At 35.7% G+C, this 15042-nt stretch overlaps 1 protein-coding gene across 14 annotated transcripts in view; it reads right to left on the reverse strand.

Annotated features, from left to right (window-relative positions):
* Positions 1-15042, reverse strand: part of RALGPS1 (Ral GEF with PH domain and SH3 binding motif 1) — a 136579-nt gene that overhangs the window by 73682 nt on the left and 47855 nt on the right. For 13 of the 14 annotated variants that reach the window (XR_008580012.1, XR_008580010.1, XR_008580011.1 and 10 more), the window contains 5 exons: positions 14360-14410; positions 9332-9415; positions 8737-8826; positions 7007-7099; positions 4890-5016 (listed from right to left, as the gene is read on the reverse strand). Coding sequence is in view for 11 of the 14 variants with exons in the window: in XM_054848797.1 (XP_054704772.1) it covers positions 4890-5016; positions 7007-7099; positions 8737-8826; positions 9332-9415; positions 14360-14410 (445 nt within the window). In the remaining 3 variants the exon portion in view is untranslated. Of the gene's footprint in view, positions 1-4889; positions 5017-7006; positions 7100-8736; positions 8827-9331; positions 9416-13988; positions 14049-14359; positions 14411-15042 lie in introns of those variants that run through there. The other variant, XM_054848803.1, reaches the window with a different exon arrangement.

The raw sequence follows: 15042 nt of genomic DNA on the forward strand, positions 1-15042 counted from the left end.
ACTGCTCAGACAGTAAGAAGATGAAAAATCTATAGACAGTGATATATACAGAGGGGGAAAAGTCCTGACTTTCCATATAAAATGAAAAGAACAAATAATTGCCAATAAAGGCAAGATCTTGGGATTACAATAAACAGTTCCTGAAAACAACTTGCTTTTTTGATTGCTACTAAACTTTGAGCTAACAGAATGTTAGAAATTATTAAGCAGGACACAAAAAACTTTTTGAAGCCATGGTATAAATCTGACATGCACTTTTATGTTGAATTTTGCGTGCAGTTCACATGCACCCTCTTCCCCTAAAAAAGGATACGGAACTGAAGCGCTGCCACAGAAGGTTGTCAAGGATGCCAAGTGGCATCTGTACAAGGCATGATCAAGTAATCCAGGGACTCTTCCTTTTGGAAGGGATGTAACTGAAGATTTAGTGTGAAGACAACAGAGATAACGACTGAAGTCCATAATGTCAGGAGTAGCCTCAAGAAGTTGCATAAAGAACAAGGTAGGTTTTATCTAGGGAAGGTAGCAAATGCCACGCTCAAATCAAGCAAAAGAATGTGGTACTGGACAGAGCTGAGGAAATCCTTCCCAGCTGGGTGCTGTGGATGCAAGGAGTTTACACACGTTTAAAAGAGAGAGCGCATGAGTTCACGGAAGAGAAATCCACTGAGGGTCACTAGTACGAAGACAGGAATTCTGGCCCAGGAAGTCTATGCAGAATTCTTGAGCTCTAGTTATCCAGGTTCAGCAATATAAAAACATTTACCCTTTTTAGCTCCAGCTTAGCATCATCCTGATTTACTAATAAAGCCAGAAAATAGTTCATTGTATGAACATATAACGCAGTTTCTTCACAAAACATACCAAAATTTCCTGAGCTCTTCTTTTTTAAAAATATTTTCTGAATTCTGGTGGGGTTTTTTGGTGGTTTTTATTTTGGGTTTGGTTTTTTTTCTGAATTCAAATTGAATCTGAATCAGAACTTACGTGATAAAAGAAAAACGCAGTGTAGCAAGCATATATAATCTGTGGATGCTCTACTGGGTGTCCTATTTGAAAAGATTTTGCTATTTCTAGAGTTCTTTGTTTACCATCTTTGTAGCAAAGTGAAGGATTTAACAGAAACAAAACCTCAGTTTTCCCACTGGTAAACTTTAAAGTCACAAATGCCTCACTGACAGGAGAGTAGGTCTGGTGCTTCCCGTGGAGACGACACAGACCAGAGAGCGCAGAGCATCTCGAAGCCACTGGGGCTGCGTTCAGTAACCACCACCTGGGTGCAGAAATATTCCCAGGTGAAATACTGACAAAACCCCCAGTTTTTCAAATGGCTACTTTGTATGTGTCACAAAAGCAAAGGAGAATATCAACACTGGACAGCATTTTAACTTTAGGTCTCTTTTTTAATACATCTTCAAGTTGAACTACACATATATTTATTTAGCACCGGAGAGAAATACTCCTTCCAAAAGTACGTACGCATCTTCTCTTGTGTACAAAAGTTGTTCATGAATACCCTTTCCTGATTTTTATTTTTCTAAAAGGTCTGTTTGGTAAAGCAAATTGGACAGATTTTTTCAAAATCTGCAAGTTATACCAATGACAGAACTTCATTTTTTGTCTTTGTTGAAAGTTTTACTTTTAAATATGATTTGCACACTTTCTTGACCTAGTAGATAAACTAATGCTTCAGGACAGTAGAGAAAAAGTATGAGTAAAAGCACAATTTAGGCAGGTTCTCAGAAATACATATGTGTCTTACTCTTAGATACTTTCTGAAGGCTGTTAAACACCTATATATGCCTGTGAACACATGGGTCTCTTGTTCAGACTTCTTGTTTTGTTGCGGCCATATAACAAAGTCTTCAAAAAAAAAAACCTCTCTTCTGTAGAATTTAGTACATAGTAGTAAGTATGAGATGTGTGAAGACTATCACCAAAAACTGTTTCTGAGACTGAAAGAAAGCAAACAGACCCATTTTATTTACTTTAGAAACATACTTTTTTTTTAATTCTTATATATTTCTTGTAGACTAAGTACAAATTTTAAGCAATCATTCCAACTTTCTGCAGAAAAAGTGTTTAAAATTCTCCCGCTACACGTTCATGTTGTGTAATAAACTCTGGGGCTTAAGACCTAGCTTAGCTACCATTACAATCTTCTAAAATCTTCCCTCAGGACGCAGCACCAACTAATCTGTGTCCTGGAATCCTCAGGGATCCACAAGTGAGAACCTTACAGGGCTTGTCGAGGTACCTCAATTGCACAACATAAACAGAACCATCTAAGAGACTATTAGAATACTCAAAGAAACACTACAGTTGATGCTGGAGTACAATATAGGGAGGTACCTGGGACAATTCTTATCAGGCATTTATCTCATCCATGCAGAACATATGGACCCTATTGCTTTGTAAATTCATTAAGGATCATCAGATAAACCAGGACCTTGTTTCCCCTCAAACTTCCAGCTAGAGATGCTCTCCAGACATATGCATTGTTCATTACGGATGCAGATAAAGAGTGAGGTGTATTTTATGCACATCTAATGAGAAAGCCCCACAAGGAAGAAACAAAATTCTGCTTTCAGCACTCATTAAAGCTACCAAGACTTCGATTCTTCAGCCAAAAAAAAAAAAAAAAGAACAGAAAAGCAGCATAAACACAAAGCCAATACAAAAGCAACCATCAACTGTAAGCACTAGGAAAACTGCTGTCTTGAAGAAAGGCTTAATGCAAAGAGGCTGCACGATACGAAAAGTCTGTCCAGACGACAATTTTGAACATGCTTGAAATAAATGAGGTGAGCTTTGGTATGTCATGTAGACATAGCCTTTTCGGACCTATGCAAACAACCTTGAAGAGAAGATTAGCAGAAAAGATACAGCATTTTATTATTTTAACCTTGACCAGAATCAAACCAAGCCTGAATTCAAAGTTCACTCCTTCAAAGAAGGATGAAGACAGCTTGATAGACTCACTGGCAGGACAGCTGTATACAAATAGTACACAAATGCATGAAATCTTTACAGTCCTGAATTTAAGCCTGTCTTCCACTTCATATATACAAATACAGTAAGTAAAATATTCCCAACAATTGTTCATATCCTCTACGTCCTAACCTAATAAACTGCCTTTTCAGCTTTTCAATCAGGCTATTCATGACAATGTATCTGTCAACAAGGCTTGGCGCATCTATTTTCTTCTCTGCCTCTTGGTAAAGAACGAAAGCAGTTCTGGAAATGACAACGTGGAAAGGATCTTACCTTTACAGATCCATACCCCTTGCTTAGGGGGGGTAGGGGAATAAAAAACCCATCTCCAAACCATTTGAAATAAACACAATACCATGTGTCATGGTTTTTTTCTGAAGTATATGCACTAAATCAACAGAATAACAGTGAAAAAAGCAAAGGGATGAAGATTCTAAAAAGCCTACTACAAATTAGATTAAGCTACTGATTCGTTTGAGTGCTTACACATCCACATAAAGGGTTTTTTTTGTAGTCCCTTGAATACTTTAAGACTACAAATAAGCTTGTGGTGCTAAAAAGTCTATGAAAAAAGTGAAGAGTTCTCCTCTTACACCTTTTTGAAATTCTATGAATATGTTGGGTTTGCTCATGCTAAGTAGTATCACAATGATGAGAAGCCTTCTACGAATACAACACGGTTCTCTAAGAACTGTTATCTATCATTCCTAGAATACTTAAGTTTTCTTCTCCTATGTGGGACTGTAATTGTAGATCATTAACTGGAATTCCTGTAGGAATAATAGCCATTCCTAGTACTTTAAGTAAAGGTGTATTTAACATTTGATTTTGTGGAGTTCATGTGGCGGAAGCACAAGGCAGAATTATGTTAGATGAAGTAAAAAGTTGCAGTAGAAGTGGAGTTTGTGGTTATACCAATACTTTAAAATGTCTAAAACATCTCTTTATGCTGTGTTCTGCTGCTTATAACTTCATCAAGTATTAGTGACTTGTGCTGACTGTCTGTGATGGAAATTCTAGACTTAATTTGATTTCTTTTTAAAAAATATATTTTTTCTGGAAGTCCTATTTACAGAAAGTTCAAAATAATTACTTCACCAGGACCATGCTTTGCATGCGTGGACTGCTATAGACAAAGCACTGTTTTTGTCTTGGGCACTAGAAAATAATTACAATAAATGATCTTATTGTTTCTATTATATAGCTTAGAGAAAACATGGTTAAATACTTCCTAGATTAACTCTTTCTTTTAAAAACCCCACCACTAGAAAGACATTTGAAAGTCTCAGTGGCCTTATTTAACAGGAATCTGGTTTTTACAGTGTTCTTCAGGAATGCTAGCACAGTTCAGTAATGGGCAGGATTTGTGAGTTTAAAGAGCCATTGGGGAAATAACGATATAATGCGTCTAGATGAGTAATACAAGGCAATACTGAAAAGACAAGTCAATCAACTGAACTGACTATTCAGTTTGTATGTCTCCAAAGCATTTACAGGAAACTGAGACAAACCAACAACTACAGTTTAGAGATACTAAGTTATGAGGTATCTGAAAAAACAGTCCAGCAAACATGAAAGCTACAGGAACGAGGTCTTAAATCATGCTGTACTCAAAGACACTTCTGAAACACAATGCTCTTGTAAATTGTGAAGATGTCAAAAGGACAGTAAACAAAAGACATACTTGTAGTTTCAGATGTCAACAATGCACAAAACTTCTACAAGTCAGAGATCCTAGACACTGTATAGCTTAAAAATCTCCACCAGATCTAATTTTTGTAAATATGAAGTGAATCACACCTCCTATACAGAGTTCTTTAGGTGCACAACATGCTACATTAGTGCTTGTCAGCCAAAACGAGTTACAGATAAATAAGGCAATTGTTCACACTCACCTAAATATGGAATAGTAGGAACCATTTTTAAGCTTCTGATGTACTCTCGTGTCCTTTTATAATTATCTTCCTTAGACAGTAAATAGTCTAACTTCTCAAAGGTGGTCTTGTCTTTGCGATTCAAAAGCTACACAGAAAAAAAGGACATCATAAAATTTTGAAAGACGAATCCGCACAAAAACAACATATAATAATTTGTTGAATCAGCCACAGTAAAGAAAGCATAGTCAAGATTAAATTCATCATCATCACCCAAATCAGCAGCATGTTTGAAAATGTGCTGCCTGATAAGAAAAGACTTAATGCTTAATTGCCTTTTAAGCTATGAACAAATATTATTTCTGAATAGTTTATCAAGGATCCACATATCACTACCTCAGAGTTTTGAATAACCTCAGCAATATTAAATTTTTAGAGGAAAAATATGTTACTGTACAGTCACCAACATTCTCATAGTTTATGAGAATTGCTAAAAATCCTCTTGAATTTGAAAGTAGAAATGGCAATAGAAAATGCTCTAAATAAATGCAAACCGTGCCATTTCAATGGTGCCTTATTAAAAGTACGACAAAACTTTTTGGAAAAAAGTATAAGGAAAGTAAATCACTATGATATTTAAATCTCTGTTTTCTATTACTGGACAGAAAATGAGAAAAAAATTAGCAATGCAAAAGATACTAAAGTGACAGACGATTGAAAAGTAAACACAAAATACACAACTGTACCTATAAAAACACATCCCCTATTTCAGCTGCTTTTAGAAACACCAGCAATATTTTTAAGATGATTGTAAAAGCCAATTGAGTCAGAATGAGTGGAGAATTATGGGACCATACGCTGGCTTCATGAGATTGTATCTTCTGACAACAGATGGCTGTTCCATAGCACATTTCTTAATACACCTCTTCCTCTCTAAAATTCCAACTCTTGTACTACAAAGCTCATAAGCCTACCTGTTCTCTTTCTAGAGAACTGCAAGTCTGCCCATTGTTATAAAAAAATACTGCAATGGATATGCATGAGTGAACTGCTTCATTTGGTCTTGCTCAGAACAGGATAGGCTTGACAGGAGTCATCAGTAACACAGCCTTGTACATGGGAGCCCTGATGCCCTTTGCAGCACCACACCATAGTTAGGTAACAGCTGTTAACAAAAAGTAACGTAAGAGCGAAAAGATTTCAGAATAATTTTGCTGTTTTCTTTCTAAACAGCACTGAGAACTCAGTGAGGCCCAAACTCTGCACTGTAGTGGATTTTTGAACTACTGTGCCTACAAAGAGCTTTACACCTCTTTAGGTCGAAGTCCTGCAATGAATTATTCACACACTTGGTTTCACACGTGAGTGATCTTCCCTATTTAAGTTCCAACTTCATCACGCTGCTCAAAACAGCAGGCACTTACATTTTTATTAGACTATAACCTAATTCTGAGCAATCAGACCATAAAAAAGTTACAGGCATTTTAAAGACATAACATGCTTAGGTAAAAGAGTTAAGTATAACCATCTATATCTATCAGTTCTGAACAGTTAGTGTGATTCACACTGGGTGGAATACTAAATTAATGAGAATTACCTAATCCTTTGTATATTTAAAGATTATATAGAGCAAGACTAGATTATAATTGTGTATTCCACTTTAAAGAAATAGCAGAACTTACACCAAATTTAAAGGAGAATTCTGCCCTCAAGAGAAGAAATTTTGAAAATGGAAATTTCAATGCTTTTAATTTCTAAAATAAATGAAAACTGAAAGGCATTGTACAATAATCACAAAAATAATGCTTCCATATTTGTAATAAGTCTTACTTCTTCCTTTCCTTTTAGGCAATGCATTAACAACACACACAATGATTTGGATAATGGGAGAGTGACACACACTCTACACGAAGGTCTTTTCAGATTACATATCAACTAAAGTCCTCTTGAGCATATATATATATCAGTGGCTTCTAGAACAGACAGGAAACAAGAAACTCTTATAGGAAAAAAACCCAAGAATATAATATCTTATATAATATCTTCTTCCAGAGCATGTGATTCGACAATTCAGAAGAGTTCAGAAAACCTCAGAATTCAAACAAGACAGAAAAGACAACGGTCAAGGAATGACTTACAGCCCAGGTTTTGGTCAGTCTGAAGATAGGCGCACTTTGCAGTGCTGACACCACGGACATAAGAGAATGAAGGTTATTCAGTTCTAGAAGTTTCTGAAAAAAGGGTATAACAACTTTTAGCACCTCAAAAAGGGAAGCAGGAATAATTAATCTGAAAGTTGCATTAATAAAATACAAATTTTTTTATTAATAAAATACAAAGTTTTCATCAATGACTGCAGACAACAACATTATCCAATGCTGTCAATGTGCAAAATTCTTAAGACCACTTTAAAAGTTGCAAACTTTCCAAATACAACCCTCAAAACAAAAGGCGTTTCAGCTGTGAGAACACAAACTGTATTTAATTTGAATTTGTTATTTTCTAAGGCTGTTCCTTCAGGAACAGAAAATATGAAAACATTATTTGATGCACTGTTGTTGAAAACTAATATAATTTTGGAAATTAAAAATTTAATCTCTCCAAAAACATCAAAGATGCTGATGACCCTTTCAGAATTAATACAACTTTTTATTTTGTAATCTGTTTTACAGGACAAATTTTCCTCACTTCAACGTACTTTAAATTCACTCTGTGTTGACAATTACTCAAAACACATTGATCTCAAGAGACAGTGCTTTGGAACAAAGCTGTCTTAGATGACAAAGTTCCTACAACATAGTTCCAGAAAGACAGAAAAAAAAATGAGAACTGCTGTCATGTAGCTTCTTCATAAATCTTAAAAATAGGCTGGTTTCATCCTTCAGTGATCGATTTACTCATTGCTCAGGAGAAGTTGAGGAAGATCTGGATTTTATTGAGGGAAAAGGAGGAAAGAAAAAAAAAGAAAAGAGAAAAAGAGAAAAAGAGGGCAGTGTTTTTCTTTTTGCAGGGAAAAAAAACAAACCACCTCTTATTTCTAAGAACAACCTAGCACCTCCAAGTTGACCATTCTCCTAGTACTTGGACTATGCATTTGTGCCAAGAACTTATTCAGATACATTATCTTCTGCAGAAGCACAAAACTGCTAAGTGAACTGATTAGAAATACTCACAATAAAAAAATATTTTGTATTAAACAGAAAATATTAAATATTATTCTTATTACCTACACACACACAATTTCACATGTACAAGATCAGCATTCAGGCCTTTGATCCAAGTCCTGGATTCTTACTAATATTAGTAAGTGTCACACAAGGTCATACAAAATGACCACATGACATGAAGCAGAAAAATATTTTTTTTAATAAATATATATTTTTAAAAAGTTAAGAATAACTTGTAAAATGCAGTCCTCAAACTCATTACAATAACTGAGCTTTAAAAGTGGTACTTTATACCAGCAACTACGTGTTACAAGTAGGAATACAAGTCTCAACAGCCATTTTAGAAGCAAGGGATTTATTTTCATAAAAGTTAAGTTTGAACAGGGGGGGAGACAAAAACCAGAACAATTTACAACCATGTTCAGTGATGGCAACACATAGATGGCCATCAACAAGACAAACCACTTTTAAAATTGTTAGGCAAAGGTACAAGACGAGTCACACTGAACTGGGTAGTTTTATTTAACCAAGTAAAAACAACGGATGTCATACTTTTACCTTATCCATGTGGTACAATATAGCTGATATGCTAAAAAAAGAACGTTACCCTCTGTAATCCAACAATGGTTCATAGGAGTAGTGCAGAAACAAACAAAAAGGAAATAAGATTTTGAATGATAGTACAAGAAATTTGCACTTACTTTAGCTATTTTCACAAAATGGCTCAATATTTCTGCCCTTATTTTTAAGGTCTGTGCTGTTAATATTTCTCGTACAACCCAAAAACTGACCTATAAAGTAAAACACATATAACTCAATTTATATACCAAAAAAGCACTTTATTAGATGAAATGTTTGTAAACTTTCATGATGCTCCAGGGAGAAAACAGGGTAAGGAAAGAAGAGAGTTCTGATCCCATGAATTCTCCTCTGTAGAGCTGCAATTACCCAAAAGCATTACACCACTGGATATAAGTAGGTAGAGAAGTGAGACAACACTAAGATAACTGAATGAGCTAGCGAAACCCAGAAAAACAAGGAAAAAAATTGCTAATGTTGTACAATGACACATCAGCAAAAATTATTAGGAACTAATAATTAGGAACCAATGGTCTAGAGGAACAACATGAAAATGTGGACAAAGCAATTGAAAACAGGAACTGTCATTTTAAAATCTTAATCATCATTTAGAGAAATATTCTTAAGTTTTAATTCATAGGAGTAGTTCTATTTAACTTTATACTCGAAGACAAATGTCAAACAGTACCTGTTCATCACAGTAATCAAATCATTTACCTGGTTAAACCTCCTAGTAAAGGCAACAATATTTGGAGCGAGGATATGTTTTTCTTTCTTATTCCATCCACAGCTGGCTAGTTCCTAGGAAACACATTTAAAAACTGCCTTAAAAATTAGTAACGTTTAAAAACGTTTAAGAGTGTAAAAACTGATACACGACAGCAGCATCTGTCAGATAACTGCTAAAACCAATCCAAGGCACTGATTCAATGACAACTAATCTAACCACTTGCGTGCGTTCCTGATGTATTTAAATGATGTGATTTGTATATTCTCCTGATACTAGAAAAAATAGGCATCATTATTAATATACACATACAGAAGGACCAAGCAATCAGCCACAACTCATGTCTCTGAAGTTTCGTTCTGCATTGATTATTTCAGTCCAGGGTTCCCTCCTATGAGCAAATCAGCAGACACAAAAGTAAAGACTCTGCTGGTAAATACTCTTATCTGGTTCAAAACTGAAGTTAAACATATCAATAAGCAATATTAGAAGTAGTTAAAGAGTACAAAACTCAGCTGTGACACTAGAGCTGGTAACCTAGTTATTACTCCTGAATGTCATTCTCATTATTACAGTTAGTAAAACTTCCATGAATACACCACAGTTTACCATATTCAATCTCTAATTTTATTAAAATGTGAGATCTAAAGCATTTGAAGAACACAATTTTGGAACTGTACTATTATTGTTTACAGTAGTAACAAACCAGTTTTAAAAACCCCAAAATCTCTGTATATGATACTCAGACCAAGAGAATCTATGATTTGAAAAAAGACCGGACAGTAACAGGCTTCAGTCTGAAGGTCTTCTGGTCAGAAGGGTGGGGTTAGAACTCTTTGTTTTACTTTGGGTTTTGATTTTTTTTTGGCTGTTTTTTAAGCCATAAGAGTTTAGCCAGACTTGACTGAAGTGTGGCATGTACCTAAAAATATAGATCAACATTTTGGTGCTAATAAAGCAAAAGTAGGCTGTATACTTCAGTCACAGTATATGAAACAAATTTCTGAATGCTCTTTCATTACGGTGACTGCTTCAAAGTCAACCCAGTTCAAAATAATAAGAAAAATCACAAATTCTGTAGTACCCCAACTAATCAATTTCAATGCATAATAAAATCCCAGTGCTCTATGGCAAAAAATAATCTTTCACCTAAACTGCAAAATAAATAGTACAAATTCCTGTGGGAAGTATAAAGCAAACAGAAGAGCTAAAAAGCAGATTAATTATTTTCTCCTTAAATAAACTGCATGAAATTGTGCATCAAAAGAAATTTGAAATTATAACTAGAAATTTGATTTAGCCAGAAAGAAAGTGTCCATTTTCCAATAGCTATTTCAGGCAGTTCCAAGTATATTTAGACAGCCTGGCTCTTTTTACTACAGATTCAAGTTACCACATATCTATACAGTCTTTATATTCAGATCTGACAAGCGGCAGATACATACATACTGGCAATGAGTTCTCCATAACACCAGTTCTAAATCACTCTTCTGTTTTCAGAACCACAAATTTCAGTTTCAATCAAAATGTTGTTCAACTTTCCAAATGCATGCTGTTAACTTTAGATGCCTTCACATGAAAAGGCAGAGTCAGCCAAAGAGAATTCTGACTCTGAAAAGGACTTTGTACATTCTGATAAATAGAACACACTCTCGAGATGTGGAGGTCTGCATGTTCCTGTGTGAGCACCAGGAAAAGCATTTCCAGTTCCAAATATACTTTGTATCCCAGTCTTCCAGCATTTAAGCTGCCTGCAGATAAAAACGCCATTTCGCATCTGTCAAGACGCAGATTCTCCACGTGATCGGTGCATGGCTGGTCTTAAGAGTCTGGAAATTATATGTTTACATGGAAAAATCTCAGTCGCTCTACTAGGGACAGCAAAATTTACGCTTTGTCAGAAAAGCGGATGAGGTCAGTAACCTAAGGATATTAAGCAGTTGCCAGAGGGCTAAGCGAGCAACAGTGGAAAATCCTGTGTATGGAAAAATCATTTGACTAGGTTTAAAGTTTGGACTGAATATGAAGGTTGATAAGAATAAGTGATCCAACATGGCCCTGCTAATTTTTTTTTTTTTTTTAATACTGCTAAAACATACTATGTTCTCTTATTACACTTTATCCGAAGGATGCAGGCAATTTCCTCAAGGCACACAGTTGCAAGAAACTTTCCAATCAAGTGTGCAAGAAAACCCCAAAATCTGTGAAGATTGCAATTTCCAGGACTTTGGGAGAAAAAACAAAAAAACAAACACTCCCCCGCTCCCCAAAACAAAACAACTAAAAAGTTACATAGAAATCTAGAATGCAAGCATAGTTATTCCCGCTGGAGAACAAAGGATTCTTAATCGGACATCCTCTTACTGAACTCTTCAAAGTAACATGCAGATGTGTTTTTTAGTAACAGCTCAATTGAAAAGCAGAAAAAAGCCACAGCAAGTGCTAGGTTTAAAGGATGTTTGTGTGTTTGAGGTAAGACTTGGCAATCAGAACTCTAAAATCTTAAGTCTTTCCATGTATAAGCTCAAGTTAAAGACTAAAACCTGAAGAAAAACTAATATAATGCTCTTCCCCCAAACACAAAATTCAACAACAGATAACTCACTGAGGCAGCCAGCCCCATGGCTGCCGACTAAGGAAACCTCTGTGCACATTTCTGCCCCGGAACTTAGCTACGTGACATCTAGCAAACCATTTCAACCTCTCCACGCTTTTTTCATGCCTCCTTTCTAGCAGAGGAAACTGGAAGCATCCACTCCTCTTCACACCCCAGTGTGTTTACCACCGCTTCCTGCGTACAAAGGCTGATTCTGCAGAGCAATTGTGACCACCTTGCACACGCAAGTATGAAAGGAAAAGCAGGGACCGTAACTCTGCCTTCCTCATAACGTAATAAAACAAGTACATCAGGAAACACAGAATTCAACCAGAATATTGGCCTTTCCTTTTCCATGCAATACAAGGACACCAAAGGAAGATCTGATGAGGCAGAGTTCTGGTGTAAAATGGCAGACGACCATCTGCCCATCAACAGTGTCAGAGCCAGTCATCTACGTGAAACCCCGCAAGCCTCAGAGGAGTTGTTTATCAAAGGGTATCCAAGCTTACGGACACAGAAGAACGAATACACAAACTTAATTTAAAAGGCTACCAGGCCTCAAACAAATGCAGACAGTTACAGGTTATACATTAATATTTGATCTGACCAGAAAATTTTAACCTTCTTAGTCTAAACCTAATAACAAGAGGCAGGTAGACGACAAATACACAGATTATATCTTGCTTTAAAACCTAGTCCTACAGCCTGCAGAATTTCAGCATAGAAACAGTTGTTTATTTCTGGCAAACAAACCATTAAATTATATTGGCAATTCCAGTAAGATGAAAGTCAGAAAATACAATTAAAAACTAATAGTTTATGGCAACCACTACTTATACACAGACCTGTATTCTAGCAGAAGCCGAAAATACGTTAGTTTTTTTCTGATCATTTGTCACTAAGTTACATCTATCTGCCAATCAGAGTAACACTTCAGGAAATTTCATTTCCAAAAGGTGAAATGAAGCAACGGCAAAGGAAAAGAACAGCATCAGTATTTTATTTTGCTATAAAATTCTATGGCATAGGTATTTCATAGAAATTAAAGCAAATCCAAAATTCACTTTAAATATGAACACCTACAGTTTTGTATTTTATTTTGTATTCACTCATTTCCCCAGAGTATCACACTACCTCTGCTTTTGGTGAAACCTCCATTTTGTTCTAACTGATGTTTACCTTAGCAAAATTTTCTCATGAAAAAGTATGTACATATACATTTGTAAATACTGATATTTTTGTGTTAACGAATTTTTTTCTACGGATATTGCTGGTTTCTTATTGCATTGCTCATTTGCCATTTTTTTCCCCACAGTAAAGACAAGGCTCCCCAACTGCCTGGAGAACACAAGTAATTTCAGAAGCCTGAAAGTGTTTTCAGCTACAAAACCATCTTGGTGTTCTTGAAACAAAATTAATTTATCTGACAGGAAGGACAGATGAATTTTTATTTTCCTTCCTATACTTTCTCAAAATAGAAGGCTGCTAATGTCTCTGAACCACTGTAATAAACAAGTTGTTTTATTAGTGACCAAATTAAATGGACTGAGCTTCTACTAAGAACCTTCTAAACTGGGCTCCCCTTTCTGATGTTGTCAAAAAATCAGTTCCACCAATATTACAGGGGATTTTTTTTCTCCTTTATGTATTCATGACATTCCCCCTATGCACAAGATGACAATAAACCATAATGGATCTAAGGACATGTTCTTACATTAAAGAACTTAAAGCTGGAAACACACAGTTCTCGCACCCTTTGCAGAAAATAAATGTATTTCATCAAAATACCGAGACAGCATATCATTTTTATCTAAATGTAACATATTCTGATAGCTACCTTCATTATTTTTGAAGTTCTTATTTCTGATTTTCAAATGTCTATGTCAACTTTGATTGCCTTTTCTCAACAGGCCGCAAGTTTCCTTCTGTGTCTTTCTTAAAAAGTTAAAAAACTAAAGGACACAATTATTAACTTTTAAGGGTTTGCGCTGATTTATTCCCTCAGAATTGAATCTTGAACATAACAGTACAAAAATTAAAAGGTTTACCAAGCAGCTGATGCAGGTTATGACTAGAGGCATAACTCAAACTCTGAAATCAGATGTGAACTGAAAAACAGGAGCAGAAAGGAGAGTAGAGAATTTTGACGTTTGATAAATTTATCCTGAAGAAATCCCAACACAAAGCAGGACAGGAAGACCTCCAAAAAAACATAGTCATGTCTTTTGGCTACAGATGAAAAATCGAAGTAAATCAGACTGGGTTACAGATTCACAGTGCTAACAAGGAATAAGCTTAGAAGAATATTAGTGCAGTGCAAGAACTTGAGCATTTTTCAATGAAAAAGCATTATTTAACAGTTACATTTCCTTGGGCACTGAATTCCAAAGATGTAAGCAGATAGTTTAAGAAAACCTACCTCAGGCTGTATAGCTTTAAATACTGGTGTATCCATCAATGTAATCTGGCTCTGCAACAAAGAGAAAATTTAAATAATGCAATACAGAGAGCAAACATGTATTTACGTCTGCCCTTTAGTAATCACAAACCACACAGTCACATTTTCTCCCTAGACCAGAACTGACCAGCCCTGAATTTGGCCTCCCCTGTCCAGGCTGAAACTCTACAAGCAGAAACTCCACCATCACCATCCTGAGTGATAAAACATCATCGTATTTTCTTATGTTTACCAGCTGTAACTAAGCGAAGGTTTTCAGTACCTGCAGCAGTCTAAGAGGAAAAATCTGCGTTTGAGAGCCCTACTGTTTGGGCCCTTTATTGCCGTAACAGAAATAGCAGGAAGAATTACTTGCCCTTCATGCAGAAAGCAGCACACATTTTATGTTCACTGGGTTGAAGGGCAATAGCATTATGATGTATTAATTAGTTATGATTGGAATATGCTTTAAGGGGTCATACACAGGTTTTCAGTCACTGATAAGTATGCCCTGATAAGACATTGTAACACTGTTTCAAAGCCAGTGATTTTGGGGGGGGGAAGCATTTATAGAATGTTTTTAGCATCCGAGTGATAAAATACTGGAATTGCTTTAGTGATCGAATGACATTATATATTCAGAAGTCATGTAAATTACATTTAAT

Source organism: Grus americana, chromosome 20, assembly GCF_028858705.1.
Source record: "Grus americana isolate bGruAme1 chromosome 20, bGruAme1.mat, whole genome shotgun sequence".
Taxonomy (NCBI): Eukaryota; Metazoa; Chordata; class Aves; order Gruiformes; family Gruidae; genus Grus; species Grus americana.